At 34.4% G+C, this 24612-nt stretch overlaps 1 protein-coding gene and 1 long non-coding RNA gene across 5 annotated transcripts in view; one reads left to right on the top strand and one right to left on the bottom strand.

Moving 5' to 3' along the window:
- The window catches only part of LOC134798250 (high affinity cAMP-specific and IBMX-insensitive 3',5'-cyclic phosphodiesterase 8), a 205699-nt gene that overhangs the window by 129094 nt on the left and 51993 nt on the right, over positions 1-24612 (bottom strand). The window contains exons 1-2 of one of the 4 annotated variants that reach the window (XM_063770638.1): positions 21197-21358; positions 6161-6175 (exon numbers count right to left, since the gene is read on the bottom strand). The exons of 1 other annotated variant lie outside the window; for it this stretch is intronic. In XM_063770638.1, the coding sequence (XP_063626708.1) occupies positions 6161-6175; positions 21197-21224 (43 nt within the window). In that variant the 5' untranslated portion in view covers positions 21225-21358. Of the gene's footprint in view, positions 1-6160; positions 6176-9810; positions 10056-21196; positions 21361-24612 lie in introns of those variants that run through there. 2 more of the 4 variants (XM_063770640.1, XM_063770639.1) reach the window with 2 other exon arrangements.
- LOC134798273 (uncharacterized) overlaps positions 1-24612 on the top strand; it is a 683132-nt gene that overhangs the window by 639624 nt on the left and 18896 nt on the right. The gene's annotated exons all lie outside the window — the stretch shown is intronic.

Below are 24612 nucleotides of genomic sequence, written 5' to 3'. Positions count from 1 at the left end.
CGAATAATTATTTTTGCACCTTACAGCTCTCGTGATTATGCGTCTTTTGAGCCTATTTTTCAACCGACGAAAAAAAAAAACGGAGGAGGTTCTCAAGTCGACGCGTATATTTTTTAATATCATATCTTCCCAACTTTCCGAGATATAAGGGGATCGCACTTTTTCGTGAAATCGGACCGTATACTGGAGCGAACGAAAAGACATTTCCAATGTCAAAACGTGCCTCGGAATTGAAGCAACGGTCATTCTCGAATAGATGGCGCACACACCTTTAGCCTATCCTCGGCTAGATGGCGTGACGACACAGTTTCATATTTAACAATTTTAACACATAGATATTAGTGAATGAACATGGATCAAAATGATATAAAAATAATAAAATCATTTATCCATATATATACATTTTTTGATAACTTTATACGTTTTCATTTTGAGTTTTAGTCGTGTGTCGATAGATGGCAGTAAATTTACAGTGACTACAAAATTTACAATGACAGGACCCCTCTATACTATTTATTCTTTTTGGTAAAATGAACAGTATTGCAGCTGCAGTTGGAAATGGACTGTCACCTTAAAGCTTATTATACAGATGAGTTTTTATCCAGAAGTATATACCTATGTATGGAGTGAGGTTATTTCTCTACGCCGTAATCTAACTTCGATTTTGGACTAATACTGGTGCAAACGGCCCTTAGTGATTTCATTAATAATCAGATCAGTGAAACCTGTGTCGAAACGTCGGTAAATAAAGGTACCTAATAAAATAAATTCGCTACAGACCCGTCTATAAATGTGAGTTGATCAGATTGTATTAGGATTCCATTTGTTTGTTTGTACCTACGTTTGTTTCTAAATATAGGACTTAGCTTAGGACCTGTAAATTTACTCGGTTTGAACTCTTAGGCCTATGCACTTGCACCATCCCACTAACCCGGGGTTAACCGGTTAAACTGTTAACCCAGTGTCAAATTGTACTGGTAACCATGGTAACTCCAGATTTAAGCGGTTAACCCCGGGTTAGTGGAATGGTGTAAGAGGCGCTTGGTGACTTATTCCATAAAGTAATTTTAATTCTATCTCAACATTCAATATGTTAATTCAAAGTGAATTACCTTCGTTTTCCATTAAATTGTATCTTAACTAAACAAGCTCCACATTATCAATCTGTCTGTCAGTATTTAGGGCAAGCGCTGATCGTCAGTCAATTTAATGAGCATGTCATGTCCATATAAAGTGCTGGCGTATACTCGTAGGGTAGACAAATAACTTTCGAAATTCAACTTTATTGCAATTTACGTAAAATCTAAATTCGATACTAGTCTTTGATGTTTAGGAATAAATGAATTTCAACGCACATTCCTTAGGTACTTGAATTGAAAAGATGGGGGAAAAAATGGGCCATTTTTTTATTTGCTGCTTCTTTTTTCGCCAGATTTTGATAAATTTTGGTGCATGGGTAGAATTCCCTATTCTGTATAATATAAGCGCAATTTCGTCGTATATCCTAAAAAAATCTTCCTCGGAGTTACGAAAATGTATGTACTGGCGTAACGCAACGAAAAATTACATATATATTTGTCCCAAATTGGGATTTCATATTATTCCACCCAGAATGAGGAGCTCTTCAAACTAAGCAAATTTATTAAAAATCAGACAAAAAAAGACGATTAGAAATAAAAAAATGCCTAATTACTATCAGTAATTATATTCTATTCTAGCTTTACCCTTAAGTATTAGGTATTAGGTATGTACCTACAGAGTTCTAATCGAGTATAATAATTTAAGTACTTATAAATCTTCTACAGTTTAAAATGTGCTAATTATTTATGTTTAGATGTCAATATTGTAATTTGTGATGAATTGTATACCTATTGTTTTCTTGTTTTTCTGTGTAAGTTAGCAGTGGTTTGGAATTTTTACTGTTATGCTGTTTAACTTGTTTGAAATAAAAATAAATAAATAAAAATCTTACTTAAACCTACTTCATTTAATTCTATCGAAACTAACTTAAACTTGGGGTAGCATCCCTACTATTAACTGGCTGGTTAGTTTTCCATATTTTTTACTGAGTGCCAAACTCCATGTTTTTATAGAGTGCAAACTGCAAGTAGATTTCGCAACCAAGTAGCTCAAAAGTAGGTATAGGTATCTACATACTCGTAAAAAGAAAAGCTAAAATCAAATTAAACATGCTGCATACAAAAAATATATATAGTTATGGTATAGTCTAAATTTATATAGAAATAATTTGACCATCTATATGGTACGACTACTTCCTTATTTATTATATTTCATTGAAACTGTTTATCTCTGTTTGGTGAAATGATAATTATTGTATTTCAGGTACTCGAGGGAAATCTCTACTAAGTATATTTAATATCTTATAGCGAAATGTTTCCAACTTTAATAGGTACTGTATTGTAATACATTTGGAATAAAAAAATCGCTATGTGTTTTTTTACGATTTTTTTTATTTTGGCATATTTTAATTCCGTTTTCAATTTCCCGTCGACCTATATAATTATTTTTTTTATATCATTATTAGTTTTGAGAATAACTAACAAAATTTGTACAAAAAAATAGCTATGTGATTTTTTTAGCACATAACGAAATTAAATGCCTTGTTTTCCGTCGAGGGTGATGACGATTATGTTGCACATGGCGATTTATTGAGCCTAAAATCCGCTATGTATCATTTCTCGTACTACGTTACTTTGGCAAAAATCGCTGTGTAAACTTTACATATGACGATTTTAAGTGAACCAAATTTAAGTCGCTTTGTAGCAAAATTCTGGTTAAAATAATTAATATTGTAAAAAATTACGAATAAAACTGTTTATTTTCTTCATAAGTATCAGGTAAAAACCATTTATCTACCAGAAAAAAAAATACAGGTGCTACAAATATATTACAAACAGGAAAATAAACAGTTTTTTTTTTGTCTCCTGAAAAGTAGCTAAAAAATACATGGCGATTTTTTTATTCGCACCGACGTTATTTCGTTTTAACGCGGCTATCGCGGCCATTACTTGAACGTTTGCGCCGTCGCTCAGTGCGGTTCGGGGGGTGAAAGTGAGTCGACGTGTTTGTAATTAAGTAAAATATTACGGGGATTTTGGTTAAAATGATTGTTAGGGTTTTCTTATTTAAGAAAAGTAAGTTTTTTTCAACAAACATGTAAAATTGCAATATTTACGGTGTGTGTATCGATTTTATGGTACTTAAATAAAATTTGGTTTTATGGTATCTGGTGAAAGTTTGTTTTGTCTAAAGTGGACTTTTATTTTATAAGAGAAATTAGAAACCGCTTTTTTTAAGCGACGTTGTTATAAGCAAAGTTAGATTTTGATCTCCCATTACCTTATGTCTTTTCCATAGTGGACTTCTTATTTTTTATTGGTTTTACAATGAGATTATAAGATTTAATTATGTTCTTGAATATTAAACAAAGGTTATGTGTTTTGTTTGGTCTTAAGAATGCTCATATTGATTTTAATAATTCAAATCATCATAATAGATGTTTAATTTTCGTTTATGAAGCCCGGAAACATCTTCACATTTTATAAGTATACATTTAAAAAGTCGTGAAATTTACTTTAAGATGCCATTAAGGGCGTGATAAAATTTTTGGCAATACATTTAATGCATTCTAAATTGCTTACAAAAAGAAAACAAATACGAGGGGTGATCCAAAAGTAATGATAACTGAATACTTATTGAATCGGATTAAAATAAATAGGTATGCCGTTACTGGCCATAAAGACTCCTTAGTTAATTAAAAAATGAAAAATTAAAAAATAATTATGTATCTGTCAGAGAGTTGCAGCTGTTTTTTCACGAGCAGTCGGAACAATAACGCAAAAATGGAGAAAACTGAGGTGAGAGCGGTGATTAAATACTTCTGTTTGAAAAAAATGTATACTTATACTAAAGATATATACGCTGAATTAGTGGGAACACTGGGCGAGTCCGCTCCGCCGTATTCCACAGTGGCACGGTGGTCAAATATTATTTAGGGCAAACCTTGGCTTATCGGTGATACTTGGTAATTCGGTGATACTCCGTTATAATCTCACACAGTTCTCACCATGAGGAAATGCGAGCTATAAAATCGTTGGCAGCTGTCAGTTTTGATGCTTGCAATCGGGTTGGCAGCGATTTAATTGCTTACATTTCAGCATTGTGAGCTGAGCGTAATTTAACAATGCATTATCACCGAATTACCAAGTATCACCGATAAGCCAAGGTTTGCCCTAGGTATCTATAGGCATAGGGTCATCTATAAGTACTTTAGAATTTTTATAAGTAGGTAGTCTAAAATGTCGGCATAATATACAGGGTGATTCAGGAGACGTGAGCAGGACTAACACTGCGCATATCGTTAATTATAAGCAACTGTTTCGTATCAGTATTAGTGAGGTTAACGTTAATTTTCTAGTCGTGTTGAAAAAAAAAGTTATAAATTTTTTTACGACATGCATGGTCACCCTAAAATTAGAATACTAAACTACCGATATTCTGTGTCAAATTGAATGTCGTGACTGTCATCACGGTCTGGTTACTTTTGAGAACTCTTATCTCACTCAAGTTTGACAGTTTATTTTTTTCGTAATCAAAATGCCATTACGGTTAAAGAGGTTTTATGTTTATTAATTAGGTCCTGTAGGGTGACCATGATTGTTGAGGATTAAATTTGCCCTCACCAAAAAGTAAAAAAATAGGAAAAAGTGTGGTTGTTTCTCCTAAATACGACGGTGATCGATCAATTATCAGTTACTGAGTGTGCAGGATTAGTCCTGCTCACGTCTCATGAATCATCCTGTATATCAACAGAAATATCACAATATAATAAATTAATATCTTGAAATTTGGAGGAAATTCTGGAGAAAAGTTATTTTACGATAGTTATTTATAGCGCGTTAATTATAGATAGCTATGCAGACCGACCCTCATCTCAGAGACATTTGTATTTCGATATTGAGTTATCAACTCGACTCGACGGGGTCGGATACCAGGCGCCTGGTGCTCAAGAATTAGAATAAGGTAAATAGAAAAGTGAGACTCGGAGTTGAAAATTCCAACATAGAACCTTATTAATGTTTGAGAATTCGGACAAACTTTTACAGTAACTTTGTAGAAGGCGGGATTTTGGAATAACAAATGTCAAAGAGCATTCTCTTTATTATCGGCTGAATTTTTAAACTACATGTTAAAATTTCAGGGCAAATATCTATTTCTATATGAAAAAATTTATTAAAAAAAAAATTAAAGTTTGTGATAGCAAAAACACACAAGTTTGTAGTTATTCTGCAGTTCTACATAATAACTAGAACTAAGCTAACACTGCACAGATTTTGCCATGACAAATTGTGGACGTGTCACCATAAATGTTTAAATAGTTATTTGTTTTACAAGGGGGCAAAGTTATTGTTTAACCGCTCGTGCTCATATTGATACCCGAGCAAGTGAAAGATTCCAAAATTGAACCACGAGCGTAGCGAGTGGTTCGAAAAATGGAATCTTGAGCGTTGCGAAGGTTTCAAAGCACGAGGGTTAAACAAAATTTCCCCCCGAATGAAACACAAAAATTTTCACCACACCAACCCGAAACAAATATTAAATGTAAAATATCAAACAAAATCAAATCCAAATGAATGTTATTAAATATTTATCATCCAAAATCATCATTTAAAAGTCAATTCTACCAGCAAACATAAGAAAACAACTCAAAATTGGCATTTGATTACTTTGCCTCACATGTGAATTACTGATAGCAAAGTGCAACTTTGCTATCCGTTTTTGAAGTGCAAAGTAAGCCTTTCCGAGCTGGTGTGGTGAAAAATAATATATGATGTTAACTTTAGCACTTCCGCACTTTGTTACGCCAAAATCTGTGGAGAGTAAGTTTGGTCCGAGTGGTCCGACTATACATAAATACATAATAATATAGTTTTGTTTTACTTGCCTAAAGCTGCTAGCACTTACTTTTATAATATCTACTGGATCGTAATCGTAATTTAATCGCTATTCGGCAGAAATGTAATAAGAGATAAAGTCAGGTGGAATAAGAGTGATTAGAAACGGAGGAAGGAACGAAACGTTTAACAGCGTCTTACCCCAGAGTAAAAACAGGGGTAAAAACAAGTAATGTTCAACTTACCCCACTTGACCATACCTAAAACAATAGTTTCAATCAAATACAATTTCAATGAGTATTAATAGCAACTACTTGTTACGAAACTACAATAACTATTAATTACATTATTTAATCATACCTCTGGCACAATCAGGTTTAGGTATTAATAAAATTACTGTACTCATTTATTACCAGAATCTCTCGTTGCAGAATGCGAAAAAGCTTACCTGAAACAAAAAAAAACACATTTTTGCTGGGTCAAATTTTTTACAAGTGTATTGTTTGCTCCTTTGAAAGGACAGACCACCTCACTCTCAACTAATACTGGACGGAGCACGTAAGATAATCGACACATACTCGTAAGGCGCTCTCGTACAAATTTAGTATGAGAGCATCGAACGCTTATTTCAGTTGCGCACATGACTGGTTAGATCATTTTCCCAAAATCATAATTTACCTGTAGCATAATTTCTATTCGTATTTTTTCCTATTCTTAATTTACACCAGACGCATTAATTCCTAGGTTAAATTTTTCTCATAATTAATACTTTCCAAGTCGTGCTATTCGAATTATTTTTATTTCTTAGGCGATAATATTACCATGGTCCCACCGCACTGTTTCTTTTCAAAAAAACATTTAGTTGACAACTTAGCTAGACGGAGCCCCGCTTCGCGGGGCTCCTATTTCTGGGCGGTTTGCCCTTCGGGCATCTGAAGCTACCTAACGAACCTAACCTACCTACACTTTTTTCCCCAAAGTGTAATGTTTTCATGGACGTCACACAAAATTAATAGGTTAGGTAGGTTAGGTTCGTTAGGTAGCTTCAGATGCCCGAAGGGCAAACCGCCCAGAAATAGGAGAAATAGGGGCTCCGTCTAGCTAAGTTGTGAGCTAAATGTTTTTTGAAAAGAAAGTGGGGTCGGGTAATCGATTTTTTGATTATAGAATAAACGCCGTAAGAAATATTTGTGAGTGGCTAAATTGTCTAATGGGAAAATATACGAATGGAAAAATCATGTTAGGAATTAATGCGTCTGGTGTAAATTAAGAATAGGAAAAAATGCGAATAGAAATTATGCTACAGGTAAATTATGATTTTGGGAAAATGATCTAACCAGTCGCGCACATAGCTATACAAAAATTAAGCTGTACGAATGTACCTCAGCTGTTTTATAGTATGAAATGGTGTAAAATAAAACTCACTGTGTGGTCATCGCGTGCTCTTCATAATGCGATGTCTGTGTCGTCTATGTTTGAAGGTAATAATGACATGAGCGCGAGCGTACCGTAAACCAATTTTGTCCCTAAGTAACCGAATCGAAAGTTCCATCAGGCCTAAACAAACAAATGCGTACAGTCCATCGGAAAATGTAACACCTAAACAACGTAAGTAAGTTCTCCTTTAGTGTACAGTCAACTATTCGTGTGGTGAATTATTTTAACAATTTCACCAAACTGTAAATTTCCTGTCCATTTCGGGATTGATAAGTAACGATGGTTCTAGACTAGAGCGTCAATATTTAAGGCCTGTGCACACCGGGTGCGTGTACGAGCGCGTTGTAATATACCGATCCTAATGAGGGACGACACACCGCTTGCGTGACGTGTGCGTGTGCGGCACCAACATTTTAGCGCAAGCACACGTGGACGTCTACGCACACGCAGTCGGTTTGGCCGGTACGGCAAATTGTCACTGTCAGGTGACAATTGTGACCTATCTGTCGGGTGACAATTGTGACCTATATATGAAACAGGGGTCTGGAGAACTATTAACAAAGTATTATTTAAATATAATGATTTCAGATTATCAAAACTTAGTGTCTTATTTACTTTTAAGACCCCTTATCCACTTATTTCAATAAAATTAACTATACTGACATTTAAGTAAAATAATGTAACTGACGTTTAACGGATCTTTGTAAAACTGATCCTATAGACCCCTAAGAAGCCGTTCTCACCGCCGGTTGGAGCTGCCTTAGGTGGGGGTAGAACAATGTTGTGGCGTACATTCTGCCGAGTGTACGTTGACAACCGTATTAGGACTAATGGCTTGAGGGACTTTGGAATTGAATCGTGACTTCGATTTGCGCGCTCAGAACATTTGTGGCGTAAAGCCGCTTCTGAGGCGTTCTGATCAATGGCGACGTTTTTAAATTACACTGCTTAGGTTCTACCTCTGCCTACTACTAAACTTGCAGTCTGTGCTATCAAAATCGCTGCCAAGCTAGCTTGGTCTAACTCTATAAATAAACCAGTAAACCTAGATATAAAGGACAGTGTAAAAACCTAAAAGAATTTCAAAGGTGTATGTTAACCCTTATTCATAAAACTTTACGGGTCTGATTTAGTTAAATTATGTTTTATCCCTTTCTTACAAATACATAAGTCAAAATGACAGATAAGGACCAACGATTATTAGCTAATTGAGGTTTGTAGCGCGTTTATGAAAAAGGGGGTAAGTCTTTAACTCTCTTTAAGCTAGTATGGGCACTATAGCCGGTCAAACAAGTTTGTCAGTAGAAAAAGGCGCGCAATTTAAATTTTCTATTGGACGATATTTAACCCTTGACATTGCTTGACCCCGAAATTGCTTGACAGAGTATAATAGCTAGCCTCCTTCGATTATCAAAGAAGAGAGAAGGCATTGAGATATTTGAGATGTATAGAGGTCGGTGACGATAATAAAGCTGTCCTTACGGATTTACATGTTTAGGGGTCAGTAAATGAGTGGCATGATGCCAATTCTTCGACCTCAACTTAGAAGGGTTATTAGGTTATGGGCATTGGCGCATTTAAATTCTAAGCGTATTGCCAACAATACATGAAATAGAAAATTGAATAAGGATTGTAAATAGAATATTGTTGATCAAAATGCCGAACTCGTTTCTGTAAGTGGCAGTAAAGTAAACGTACTAGTGCTCGACATGCTAATACCCAATAGATGACACCTTGCTGTCACCTCTATTGACAATGACTTAAGTTTCAAGAAGACAAGTATACTGGGACCGCATCGAGCACCAGTACGTTTACCTTAGTAATCAGATGATAATAATATAATATATACATGTTTTAAGAGTTAGTAAAAAAGAAAGACGTATCAATTGTTAAAGTTGAATTACTCTTCTTCTTCCTTGCGTTGTCCCGGCATTTTGCCACGGGTCATGGGAGCCTGAGTCCGCTTGACAACTAATCCCAAGAATTGACACAGGCACTAGTTTTTAATTAGGAAAGCGACTGCCATCTCCAACCCACCCAGAGGGGAAACTAGGACTTATTGGGATTGGTCCGGTTTCCACACGATGTTTTCCTTCACCGAAAAGCAACTGGTAAATATCAAATGATATTTCGTACATAAGTTCCGAAAAACTTAATTAAGTACAAAATTACTATTTTAAGGAAAAAACTTAACTATTAAAAGGTTAAAGTTGAATTACTATTTTGAGGAAATGCGGGCAAGTCGTATTAGCATTTGCATATGTAAATTTATTACACATTTAAAACACATTTTCTAGGTGCTAATAATTAATTGTGTGTCAATAAAGTATTATTATCAATACTTTATGTCTTCTTTATTTAAATAATGTCGTATCATATACGTACATATGATACCGCTGTCTAAGTGTGCTCGTTTAAAAAATGGACGAGTAAAAATCGCAAGTTTGTTTATTGTTACCTCTGCGTATCTTGGAAGGCCGGTAATACATAGTGACCTCACGAAGTCATTTCCCACAGCACAAAAAAATAAACACTATTAACACAATTGTCTCGGTTCAACGCAAAAACTGAAAGGAGAGGAATTCTCCTTGCGCGTGTTATCAGCATGCGATCTGACGTAGACGCCGATAACGATAGTGACTCCTTCGAGTCAGTCCGTGATTAACGTGGTCGAGGTCGCGAGTTCAACGTGTAATAACATATCGCTTATCAGCTCACGGCTGGGAGAATTACCATTTGAGCGGTTTAAGACAAACTTTGAAATGAGGTTTCCACTACTATAGCAAAGAGAATAGATAGTATAGAGGGGGCCTGTCATAGTAAATTTTGTAGTCACAGTAAATTTACTGCCATCTATCGACACACGACTAAAACTCAAAATGAAAACGTATAAAATTATCATAAAAATTTATATATATGGATAAATGATTTTATTATTTTTATATAATTTTGACCCATGTTCATTCACTGATATCTATGTGTTAAAATTGTTAAATATGAAACGGTGTCGTCACGCCATCTAGCTGAGCATAGGCTAAAGGTGTGCGCGCCATCTATCCGAGAATGACTTTTTCTTGATTTCCGAGGCAGGTTTTTTCCTTAGACTTTATTCATCTTATATGAAGTTACATATGTGTTTGACTATAGTCTGTATCTTTAGGTATTTAAATAAAAGTAAACAAACAATTTGTACATTTTCGGGTAGTTATAACATTTATTGGTTAACCAACTAAATACAAAACCGCCTGGGTGTGTCATTGAACGACCTGACTTTAACCTACAATATTTGATCATGTAATGTTTTCATCTACCCTCAATTGGCTTAAGGAGCCATTTGAGGGTAGATTTCGTTTACTTTTATTTAAATACCTACAGAGTATAGAAAATTCAACTCCTTGCATCTGTATCCCTAGTGTACATTTCATTCGATAGCGTGACGTGACGTGACGTAAGCGTTTGCGTTAAGTGTCATTTTGTATGGGATGTGGAGTTTCTAAAACGTCGCGCTTGGCGCGCTGTTCAAAATCCCATGCAAAAATAGACATAACGCAAACGCTAATGAAATCTACACTAGGGGTTCTGAAATAGCGACGCTTCATCATCATCATCGTCAGGTGCTCATTAATATATAACAGCAGGTAAGCATGAAATGAATCATATTCAGAACTTGTGGTTTCAGTGCTTACAATCTTCAGAATAATAAAAACATGCTTAAAAAGAAAGAAAACAAATATTGTGTCTACCAAAGATTACTGCTTGATGAAAATGCAGGTGATCCTTCTTGACTCAAAATTAGTGTTTTACAACTAAACCAGTTTTCACAGACGCCGAGCTCCCGGAGATCTGCCTTCACTTGATCCGCCCACCGATATTTAGGACGACCTACGGCGTGAATCCGCGGAGGACCGAGTAAAATAGCGTGCTCTTGTGTTGGAGGCCAAGACTCATTTTGGGTCATCGCGCCAAACTAGTAAGTAAGTAAGTACAACTAAACCAGTTACAGAATGACGCTTCGAACACGTGGTGATAATAAATGATTACGTATTATAGGTACCATTATCATATCAAGAATGAATAATAATATCTACGTTTGAAAAATATATACCTAAAATATACAGACTTAAAATCATGTTTTATTAATTCCATTGCGTTTTAAACTTTGTCCATAAAAAATAGCAAAATTACACTAATTAACATTTTTAATACCCAAAACAATAGTTCCTACATATAAATTAACTTTTACCCGGACAAAAGGCATTTTTTTATTTCATTTAGTTAGTTCACCAAGTTCAATAAATGTAATCTAGACCAAGTTCAACTCGAACAGATCGTTCTGAAACTCGATGTCAAATATCCATTGTTTCCACATGATTGATGGTTGTAAAAACAAATGATTATAGTGGCACCAATCTGCACTTATTACATAGTCGTTATTGAGAAATCACTTTAATTGATAGATTACAGCTCGCCGAAGGGAAAACAATTGCTTAATAAGAGAATGATGTATTTAATTTGAAAAATACTTGCACTTCAGTTCAGATTTCAGATTTCTCGAAATCTAGATATGGATGCACTACGGTGCACAGACTTGGTCTTTGACTAAAGCTCAGAAGTCCAGACTCGGGGTTTGCCAACGAGCCATGGAGCGTAGCATATTAGGCGTCAAATTGGTGGATCGAGTCCGGAACACCACGCTACGCTCCAAGACCCAAATCGTCGATGTAGCTCGGAAGGCGGCCAAGCTAAAATGGGACTGGGCTGGTCACGTCTGCCGAATGCCGAATGAGTTGTGGGGCAAAATCACTTCAGAGTGGGAACCCGAAAACTCAAATCGGGGATCTCGCAGACCCTGCCGGCGATGGCGGGATGAACTAGACTCCTTCTTAAAGGAGTGGCCAGACATAGCACTGGACAGAGATTTGTGGAGAAATTGGGGGAGGCCTTTGCCCAGTAGTGGGACACGACAGGCTCCGAATAATAATAATAATAATGGATCAGATCCGTCAGTGTCAAAAGTGACGTTTATGGTTGAAGAAATGTCACTTTTGACACTGACAGATCAGATCCGTATCTAATCTAAATCGGATTCTTTAACCTGTTATTAAAATCGGAATACGCCTTAAAGTTAACAACACATCATAGTTTTATGGAAAGTCTGCGTTAATGTCAACGTTATAAAAATCTTTAGTCAACGAAAGAAACGAACGACGAATAAGAGCAAGAAAACCCGTGAAAAACGAACGAGACTTATTAAGAGAGAGGTTAATTACAGTATTTGATCAAAGAAGACAATGAAGGATACCGGGGTATCCTTCATTGACAACACAACACAATACAAGATCAATAAAGAACAAGTGCCGAATATAGATTGATACGAAATTAGCAATAAATGAAAGAGACGAGCTATGATGATGCCATTTAATTATTTTTCTATCAGATTATCGAACAGATTCCGCATCGTTAAATGCGGCGATTTCCTTAGAAAAGCAACAGAACGGGTTTAATTACTAGAGAGCGTTAGGGCGTGTAAACGCGGACAGTTTCATCGAGCCGTGGCCTGCGGCCAATAACAAACTAATACATGAATAAACAAACATGCCGCTCGCGTGTTAACATGCGTGCAATCTTACTAATTTGTCAGAATACAAGGCAAGGAAGAGATTAATTTGTTTTGTGAGTACTTTGATTATTTTTGTAGCGGAAATGAGTGCAAATTATTTACAAACACTTTCAATAAACAGTTTTACAAATGATAAAATAAGTGATTGTTGTGGTCGATTTCTTTAGGGCACACACGTATTACTAAATTGAAACATACATAATTAATCCTAAAACTAGTCCTTACGTAAAGAGATTTAATTTGATTTTGACAGCAACACAAGAGAATCGGTTCGCCACTCTGTCGTATTTCCCTTCTATTTTTCAACATTGCTAGGGTTCAGTAATGGTCAGAATATAATCCTTTAATAAGACACTGAAATATCTTGTGATTTAAATAAAATAAGTATAAAAGACGCTCTTAAAGGACGCAACGACAATAACAAAATGCAATATTAAATCATGGAACTGTTTAACACGAAGTAACTCTATAACAGGCGTCTGATTGAGGTTGATTTACATCTGAAATGCAGTTTCTACAAAGAGAGTGAATCCTCCAAACGAAAATGACTTCAAAGAATATTCTTCGCACAGCATACTTGATCTTACATTTAAACATCACGGTTGAGTTTATTTAAACTTAACATTTCAACTGAAGTCCTTCTTTACCGTGACTGCTTCGGAGAAATATGAACTAAGAATCCTCTCGGTAAATTTCAAAGTTGTACGAGCGTAAAGTTTGCATTTATCTTGACTACTATTTCTGCATAAGTAATATGTATTTGGCATTTGCTTGCATATAATGCACGCCATCGCGCAAATTGGATCACACGGAGTCAGATTGTAAAAATATGTACTTACTAATTTGATATTGCTCTCAATGCTTCCCTCTTTCACAAATATATGAGTGCCAGTAAAAGTAACATTCCATTTCTGACCGCAGCTGCACTACTGCTTCGACACGTCGATGTTATTGTCAATTTCCATAGTAAAATGAATGACAAGACAATGAATGACAGTAACGTCGCAATGCAGTAGTGCAGCTGTCGTTGGAAATGAACTGTCACTTTTAGACGGACGGAGATAAAAATCAAATCAATATAATATTATTTTTAAGATCTGAATTCGCTTCCTGGACGTATGTATACCTACATCAGCCTACGGTTCCTTCAGAGATGTGGTTAGTAGAGGTTTCCCGTTTAATAAACTGAAGTTTCGTAGTAAATGTAATTTGGGAGCTCTGGAGCTTTTCCATTTTCTAGTTCATTTCTGAGTGGAAGCACTTCACTTGGAAACTTTTACTGAGTTGCCTATGCAATGCGGATTCTTGTTTGTTTTGGAAAGATTTGATTTTATGTTCTTTTTTCTGTAGCGTTTGTCGAAGCGGCTACGTTAGAAGCTCGTCTGAGTGCCTTTGCTAAAAGCCGTGGCAGACTGGCAGTCTTCAAAACGCCAAAGCCACATAAAATAGAATATCTGATGTAAAAATAGCATTTAGATTTATTTTTTACGTAAAAAGATTTTTTTACCTGTGTTCTTCAAATAGCGTTAGGTATAATTTATGCATATGTACAGTCTGGTGTGGTAAGGTTATAAATAAATGCTTGTTGTTGTAAAGAAACGAATGTAGTGATTTGAGAACATTAATGGTGAAAAAGTAAATAAGTACGTTCTTCCATTGCTTCTAGTATAATAACAGTTATTATTAGAACTCGCCCCTAGTGTAACCTAACCTAGGTTCAACATGCTAATTAATACATACATTCTTAATTGTAACCTTTAGGTACATAATAAAGTCATGGTTACTAAAGTGCCGGCCCGCTTCGAACTTTATGATACGTCAAATATTACGACTATACTCCAATACGTAATTCAAGACCAAAAAAAGTAAGAACATGTTGCCACTGCAATAATTTGTTTGTAAAATAGTCAATTTCTGTTGATAAATACTCACGCTAAGATAATTTATTTATTAGTAATTTTACTCCTACGATTTAAAAAAGTACTTTTATTTACTTATTTTTACATAAATACAAGACGCGCTAGTAAAAAGTGGCAACATTTTCTTACTTTTTTTGGTCTTGAATTACGTTTTGGAGTATAGATACAACAAGGATTAGATATGTCAGTGTCATTTTTGTTTCTTCAAACAAAAATGTCCCTTTTGACACTGACATATCTAATCCATGTCGTATCTAGTCGTAATATTTGACGTATCATAAAGTTCGAATCGGGCTGTTAGTGCATTTATCATGAATCCAATTTTGTAAAATTTTCTGTTAGGATGGTAATAATACTTACTAATAATTATCCGTCTAAAACCTGCAAATTTTTATTCCAGCCAAGTGTTGTCTTAATTACGTTGTATTTGCAATGTTATATAAAATTTCCTTGACATTATTTAGTTGGAACAGTAATATGACTGAATTTGCTTTTTATAAATCAAAAATAATTTTCTTTATAATGTTATCTAGGTGTCTTTAAGGACGACTCACGCTAGACCGGGCCGGGGCCGGGCCGGAGCTCCCGGCGCTGCGTTTTCTATGGAAAGCACCACGTGATCACCGATCAGCCGTCATAGAAAATGACCATGTCGGACGCCTCGGCGTGAGTCATCCTTTACAGGGGCTCCATATATATTTACTATAGGTAGGTATCTATTATCTAATGTGGGGCCCAATTTCGGGATGCGGAGTTTTAATTATTTTAGCGTTCTCCTCACTTTCAATACAACATGAAATTATTTCTCTTCACTCTCTTCAGCAGTATTTAGATAGAGTAAGCTAAAACGAAACCCAGGCTTTCTATGTATTCCCATTGGGAATTTCCCAATTATAATTGCACGAAAATGACAATTTTTTTTTGTAGCCTATATTGTCCCACTGCTGGGCAAAGGCCTCCCCTGTCTTTCGCCACTCGTCACGGCTTTGTGCATGCTCGCGCCAGTCGCCACAGAATGAGTCCAGGTCGTTTCGCCATCTCATTTTTGGTCTGCCTCTGCCTCGGGAGATCTGTGGTGCCCATTCGGTCGCTATTTTGGCCCATCTGTCCGGGTGCATCCGACAGATATGTCCCGCCCAATTATTAATGACAGATTTTTTTTAAATGTTTATTCTATCTAATTCTGAATACCACTGTAGCAATAAAGTAGATTAGGCTGTCATCAGGTGGCTAAGGTATGACATTCCACGGTAGCATTGTCATTATTGGCAGATGTCCAGCGTGATACTATTCTATTTCGAATTATCGTAAACACCGTCCCGACGACTTCACGCAGTTTGCGGTAGCATGAAACATGGACTCATTCTTTAATGTCTATTTGGCGCTCCAAAATGATAATGAATACACATTGACTGTGTGTTTTCGGTAAATCTAGGGCCTGTCTAATTTTTCTTCATCTTATATTAAATTACGGACGTGACATTGCGCAGGCATCCTGATAAAACAATAGTTCTGTTGCTTAAAACGAGCACAAATACACTGACGCAAGAAATGAAATGGATGGTAGCGCCCTAAAAACATGGACGATAGATCATATTTTTATTATGGCGAAAAAATTCTTAAATTCTTCTTTGTTGTTTTAAATATAATTTATAATATATAAATTATAATAAATGTTTGTGTGTATTTACGTAGTCAAATATTGAGGTGACTCAAACGTGTCCCTATTGCAACCCGGATTTTCAAAAACTGCATTAACTGCAATTTAAACTGCATTATATTTATAAAATAGTTAACATAATTATGCAACGAAAATTATGCAAAAGGGGAATTTACTTATTTGGTTTTAAATGAAAATCATTTAAGATGCATTTAAGGTGTCTCTGTAGTATTATATTGGTATAGGATGATAGTTTCTGAATACGGTCCACAAATACTTTTCTTTGAATTGGACATACGTATTGTGTAGCTAATTTATTTGGAACTTTATATGCTGTAAACGTCCTTCACTTTGATGTTTTACGAAATATTATGACTGAAACAATTACCTCAGTAGTCTCAGTACGCGCTTGGATGCTTCTGAAGCGTTTTAATACATTCTCATTGTCATGCCAATACGGATTATCTTTGAAGTTATTGCAGGGTTGTAGACCTTACGTTCCTTATTATATTGTTGTCTTCTGTCTTTTATCTTTCGAGTAGGATGAAAGAATTATTTACTTATAAAAATAAATTGGCATAATAAGGTACACGTCCGAATGCTCGTCAGCCTCAATAGAGGTGTCTTCTATTGAGCATTAGCCTGTCGAGCACTAGGACGTTTATCTTATTTTATATTTATCTGTTGTTATGACGGCAATGGCATTGTAACTTGCATTCTTTTATCCATAAGGACGGGTTATGATTTTAGCTGCTGGGTCTATAAGTCTATAAGTGTGTAATTTTTATGGTTCCCAATCGGTAGTCGATGACAGTTTTACTCTCTGGGTTGACTAGTCTGTGTGGAAAGAGAAGAGTCGTGAAATGTAGGGGAGCCCATACATTCTACGACTCTTCTCTTTCCGCACACACCCTACTAATGTAGGTATCTCGGCCTTAAGTTTGAATGGTCTGGAAAACCGACGGACGTGAACGATTGTCTCATGATGCACTGAACGGGAAGTTCATGCGTTTACATACCTATCGATAATTTATGACGTCAACTGACTTGAAAGGACGCCGGTCACACTGTACACGAGAATTTACTCTGGCACATTTTTTTCTGGCTTTTACTCCCGTGCTGTTTGAACATGGTGGATTTGCTAATGTCGGTAATGACTTTCACGAGTGAGGAGAATCTAACATTTGCACCGTAGTGATATACATTTAGTAGAGAAGATATAGCCTTTGGGGTCAAAATAATTCCCACAAAGACGGGGTTTGATTTTTTTAGTTCTTTGTTTGTATCTTTTTGACATACTAAAAATATATCAAAATATATGCATGCAAAACGCATTTATTGACATTTGAAATTTGAAAAATCAAAAAATATATTAAAAATCGCGTGTCAAATGACAGGAAATTACACGCTAAAAAAGGTTGTGACGTTGATTTTACAAAATAAAAATAAAAAACAAAGTGGTGGCTGAAAAACTGATTTTTTTTTCAATTGAAAATTATTTCCTACATTGAAAACTAAACTAAACTATAATAGTTTTACACATCAAAATACATTGTGTTAAAGAAAAGAATATTTAATTCATGAATACCTATTTTTCATTATATTAATATAATATGAAAAATATAGGCTCTATATTAATTTAAATAGTTTTATCAATAAACTGAACGCACATCAGAGGAGATGCTTGGCAGAATATAAAAAACAAAAATCTATTGTGACTAGTCATATTTTTGTAAAAATCGATCGACTGGCAAATTATATTACTTTTTGGCAACCGGGTATTTTACCCTAATTAGACCCCGCTGAATCCGAATTTGCTCTATCGAATTCTTGACCGGAAGTGAGATATTTGATATTGAAGGTCCCTTTTTTTTAGTATGTCGTAAATAACTCTTAAACGGTGGCGCATAGCAAAAATGTTCTTATACATAATTAATCTGCATAAAATTGCCTACAAGAAAGATTCAGTACAATTTTTCGCTAGGGTCAATATTCAAAGAGATATTAACGCGGGAAAGTTAATTATAATCACTTCTAAGGTCCCTTTTTTTAGTTTTTCGTAAATAACTCGTAAACGGTGGCCAATATAAAAAAAAATTGTTAAATTTTAATAATCTACACATAATTTTCTACAAAAAAGATGATGTACACTTTTCGCAGGGATTAATATTTAAAAAAATAATAATGAGGGAAAGTGAATTATAATAAATTCTAAGGTTCCTTGTTTATACTTTTTCGTTAATAATTTGAAAAGTATGACTCATAGCAAAAAATCTTATACATAAATAATAAACATAAAATTTCCTACAAGAAATATATAGAACACTTTTCGCCAGGATCAATATTTAAAAAAACAAAGCAGCGGGTAATTTAATTATGATAAATTTTAGTCCCTTTTTAGTTTTTCGTAAATAACTCGTAAACGGTGTCCCACAGCAAAATAGGTTCTTATGAATAAATAATCGACATAAAATTTTCTACGTAAAACATATTGAACACTTTTCTCCAGGATCAACATTTGAAACGATATTAAAGGAAGAAAGTTCATTACAATCAACGACTTTAAAATTTATTACAATTAACTTCCCGCTGCTTTGTTTTTTTAAATATTGATCCTAGCGAATAGTGTTCTATATGTTTCTTGTAGGAAATTTTATGTTTATTATTTATGTATACGATTTTTTTTGCTATGAGTCATACTTTTCAAATTATTAACGAAAAAGTATAAATAAGGAACCTTAGAATTTATTATAATTCACTTTCCCTCTTTATTATCTTTTTAAATATTAATCCCTGCGAAAAGTGTACTGTATCTTTTTTGTAGAAAATTTTGTGTAGATTATTACAATTTAACAACATTTTTTTATGTTGGCCACCGTTTACGAGTTATTAACGAAAAACTAAAAAAAGGGACCCTAGAAGTGATTATAATTAACTTTCCCGCGTTAATATCTCTTTGAATATTGACCCTAGCGAAAAATTATACTGAATCTTTCTTGTAGGCAATTTTATGCAGATTAATTATGAATAAGAACATTTTTGCTATGCGCCACCTTTAGAGTTATTTACGACATACTAAAAAAAGGGACCTTCAATATCAAATATCTCACTTCCGGTCAAGATTCCGAATCCGAATTCTTGACTCAAGAATTCGATCGAGCAAATTCGGATTCAGCGGGGTCTAATTAGGGTAAAATACCCGGTTGCCAAAAAGTAATATAATTTGCCAGTCAAAATCGATTTTTACAAAAATATGACCAGTCACAATAGATTTTTGTTTTTTATATTCTGCCAAGCATTTCCTTTGATGTGCGTTCAGTTTATTGATAAAACTTTTTAAATGAATATAGAGCCTATATTTTTCCTTTTATATTAATATAATTAATTAAATATTCTTTTCTTTTACACAATGTATTTTGATGTGTTAAACTATAATAGTTTAGTTTTCAATGTAGGAAATTATTTTCAACATTGAATAAAAATACAGTTTTCGGCCACCACTTTTTATTTTATTTATATTTTGTAAAATCAACGTCACAACCTTTTTTAGTGTGTAATTTCCTGTCATTTGATACCACACACGATTTTTAATATTTTTTTTTGATTTTTCAAATTTCAAATGTCAATAAATGCGTTTTGCACACATATATTTTGATATATTTTTAGTATGTCAAAAAGATACAAACAAGGAACTAAAAAAATCAAACCCCGTCTTTGTGGGAATTATTTTGACCCTCACCTACAAATTTTCATACAACTCCTCTAGTAATTGTAAAGTATTTTTAGTACTATCTACTGACATATTTGTATACGACTTTACCAGCATGAATAAAAATATCACATTTTATTTTCAGTTTCTTCACCTTAAATTAAAATGATCATACCCCAATTATTAATAAAATTATTTTAATTAAATCTTTGCTTGATTCATTTTCGGGGCTAAAAGATCGACGTAATTATTTTTGTAATTTTGGATTTTACTACAGGAAAATATTTCGCTTTTAATCGTTATGTTATGATGTACGTACGCACGGTAACAAAACAATGCAACCAATAATAGCATATACATATAAATAAACATGTGCTCTGATTGTGGTCATAATATTTTTACGTAGCTAAGCAAATAATTACAGGCAGTTAATAATTTGCAAAAAGATTAACTAGAATGTAATATATAAATAATATTTTATATGACCTAGGATAGAGCATCTTTATCTACGACGAGATAAACGTTATCTAGGCAAGAGTGCGCGTAGAAGTTATTATTGATTTTTGTTCAAATCTCTATAGCTATGGTAGCTAGATAACCTAAAACGTGAACTTTATCTATATAACACGGCCGATTTGTATTCAGCCCTGAATGCGAGGAATATGGCACTTGATTGAATGGACAATTCATTGTATTGGCTTCAAGCCAAACTGCGTGAATTGATTATTATTGAACCATTGACAAGGCTTAGCTGAGTGTTCAATAGATTATAATAACTACTAGTTTCATATTCATTGAAATCTCCGTAATATATTATTGTGCTTGGGTTATATATACAACATTTTAAGGAAAATATGAAAATAATAACACATTACGTCCCTCGACAACGTGTCTCGAAACTGAGTTTAACAAGAAATTAATTATTTAATTAATTACCTTTAAATTCCAAGGTATCTATCTCCATTTCCAGCTATGCATGCTTCGATCTATGAATATAATACATATGTCATAAGACTGAATTTAACACATTACACTTGCACTTAAACATACACTAATACTGGAAGTTTACACAGAGAATTCGATGACTTTAAGGAAGCTTTATAAAATTGGCTGGTTATAAACTTGTAAAAAATAATGCGGATTTACTAGAGGTTTTTTTGAAATAAGAACAGCGAGTGTGGATAAAGCGCGGTACACACGATGGGACGCGGTAGCCGCGGCGTCGCTCTAACTCTAACACTATCGCGGCGGAGCGATCGAGTCGGTGACGCCTTATCGCTTGTCATATGATACACTCGTAAACAATACGGCAGCGTGTGCTCAACAAACCACGCGGATAACCTTACGGCGCGGCGATAGATTGAGTTACATTGATACAGTGAATATATTGATCGTATTAATAAGGTTGCAGGTGTTTCAGACCAACTTTGAAAAGGAGTAAAACTATGGAAACGGATTAAATCGCGTATAAGGAATTAATAAGAATACATCCCGACGTTTCGAAAACTTTATACCACCACGAACGCTGTAAAGGGTTCGAAACGTTGTACATAGTTGAAAACTACGTTAATACCTACTTAATTACAAATTTAATAACGATCGAAATAGTTTTACAATCTTGATTGCTATCGCTATATTTTATATATCGATTATCTATTAGTTATGAAGGAATATTTTGAATGAAGTAACGACCACATTAATGATATAATAAAAAATACCAATTTAACATTTTATATTCTTCTTGAAATTACAAGACCTACATATAATTTAAAAGTACCTAGCTAATTTTCGTTGCATTACCCCATTGTTGAAGGTTCCTAAAATGACAAAAAGTTAATTCCTAAATGTACTTATAATTGTATATGTCCATCTGTCCGCCCCCTCTCTAACTTCTGAACAGTATATACAACATATAATATATAGTCAATATACGCGATATAATCCGTTTCAATAGTTTTATTTCATGAGTAACTATCGCGGTAACCGAAGACAATATTCAGAATATTCTGAACAGTACCTAAGTAATATGAAAAACTAAAGAAAATAAATAATCCACAGGCTAGGTAAAAACTTTTGGAATAATTGAGTACTTACCTATGTAATAAATTATGTACGTACACACATGTCAACTGTCTGAAGAATTCTAGTAATCGCATGAGATGGACGTGGTCATGAATATTGAATATATATTGCTATCCTTAGATCATTTTCCACCTATGTGTAGGTATGTCTTGTTAGGCATATTAGGCAATGAGAAAAATATAAAAATTTAAACGAGAAGATAAGAAAACATCCTTAATAATTTTGTAATGTAGGCAAACAGTTATACAACAATAGTTCCTGAGTCCTCTTTAGAAAATATTTACAATAGCAGTAAAAGTGTTCGTTCGCAGTGAAAAGACCTTTGTTAAACTGCTTTTAGGAATGTCGTAGAGCTTAGGTATAGTTACAATATTAACTCGTAAGATGCATTAGAAGAAGAGCTTTTTTTCTGATATTGTTTACCAACTGATTAAAAATTAGGATAAAATAGATTTTCTAGTAATTTAGACTTGAAAGGTTTTTGACCCTTAAGCCTTGGGCTTTTCATAACGTCTTGTTGATATAATAAATGTTACCACACGGTCAATTTTGCTACAGAAGACACATCCTACGCCTGGTTGACGTATTGTAAGTTGGCAACGGAATTATCACACAATAATGAAATTATACAAGATACGAAATTAATCTAGTGATTACTAAATACATGATGTTTAATAGGTAGATTATTTGGGCGAAACCTCACTCGTAAAATTACTTATTCGATATTATCAGATAAAATAAAAGAAACCGTCAAAATGCATTTCTTAAAGTTACTTGGAAGTGAAAGGGTTAAACAGTCTCACATTGCTGTGTCGGCTTACGTTTCACGTGCGAAATAGTACCCAGCGGACTTATTTCCTTTTAGTGCAATTCACTTAATAAGCATTCCGCAAAATGGAAAACACCGGAGAGAATTGCGCTTCGTGGAGCTTTAAAATGAATGTGGAACTGTTGTCAAGTGTAAAAGGAGAAGTGGGTTGAACCGTTGTAATAAGCAGTAAGTAATGTTCTAGAACAAAAAAGTTTCAAATCATAGTTTGTTATATCAGCTAAAAGTGTCCAGTATATGATGGTCGCTCTTGTCTACGTGACAGCGTGATAAAACGATGTCCGTCACTTTCTATCCCGCGATGTTAAAAAGTGTCAGTTATTTTATCACGTGGATAAAACCATCCATAATATGCCGGCTGCGCTTGACAAAGAGCATAGACAAATAACAGATTTAAAAAGGACCACAAATACATTTTTTTAAATAACTACCTCTTATTAGTTGCATTTATAAAATAAAACTGAAGTAACTGCCTTGCATATGTGAAGGTATGTACTTCGTGTTCGTGCTTAAATTTCACAATGATGCGGGCCGTTAGTTGAAAAATTTTTGGTATTCGATTTATGTAAACCTATGTTACTTAATATCAGGATTTTTTAAAATCCCTACCTATGTAACTTAGTAATACATATGTATGTTTAATTTAAGATTCTAGAGATAGTTCGAAAAGTGTATATATGTTTATGATACTGACTATTTATTAACAGCGTAAGTGTCTTGGCATCCTGCAGCTATAAACTTATACCTATATAGTGTTTATTTGAATAAAGAATAACGTTGGCCAAAATTCCATAAAACATGACATCGATTTCGATCACAAACAATCTCTTGAAATAGGCATTCGCTCTTTATTGTCCTTTGACTGACTTTCAGTATACTTCTGAGGCAATATGAGAGGGAACGCGTCTCGGTATTCAGTAAGTATTTACCTACCCACTTGTCAAAACTTAGTAAATTTATACCCCTATACTGTGCCAAATGTAAAAGAAGAAATGGGAATGATGTTCGAGCGTACATTACTTTGCCGAACTTCACAGCCTTTGATATCCTCCTAAGACCCGGCGTACAAATTTGTGTACATATTCCACAATCTATTTTGAACTTTTATTGTATACTATGTGTGATACTTTTAGGGTTCTAAATTCAAAAACAAAACAACTGTCATTGGGTCTCAGGAGGATGTAGTTGAATTCACGTTGATGACCTGACCAAAGCATCATAATTATCATCCCGGTGGGTTTTTAACATTCTATTCACGAGAGCAATTTATGAATGGGAAACTACTTTTTAACATTGGTTAAATTTCTACGGTTAATTATAGTCGCTGCGCCTAATTAGCGCTAATAAGTTTTCTCAATTTTTGAAAACTGAAATGAAACCATAAAACGCTATAGCAGAATTTTACAAACGCAACGACGTTATGGCGCAAAGAAGAATTTTC

The sequence above is a fragment of the Cydia splendana genome, chromosome 16 (assembly GCF_910591565.1).
Source record: "Cydia splendana chromosome 16, ilCydSple1.2, whole genome shotgun sequence".
NCBI classification, from domain to species: domain Eukaryota; kingdom Metazoa; phylum Arthropoda; class Insecta; order Lepidoptera; family Tortricidae; genus Cydia; species Cydia splendana.
Note: the sequence above shows the minus strand (reverse complement) of the source record. Positions and strands in the feature narration are given on the sequence as shown.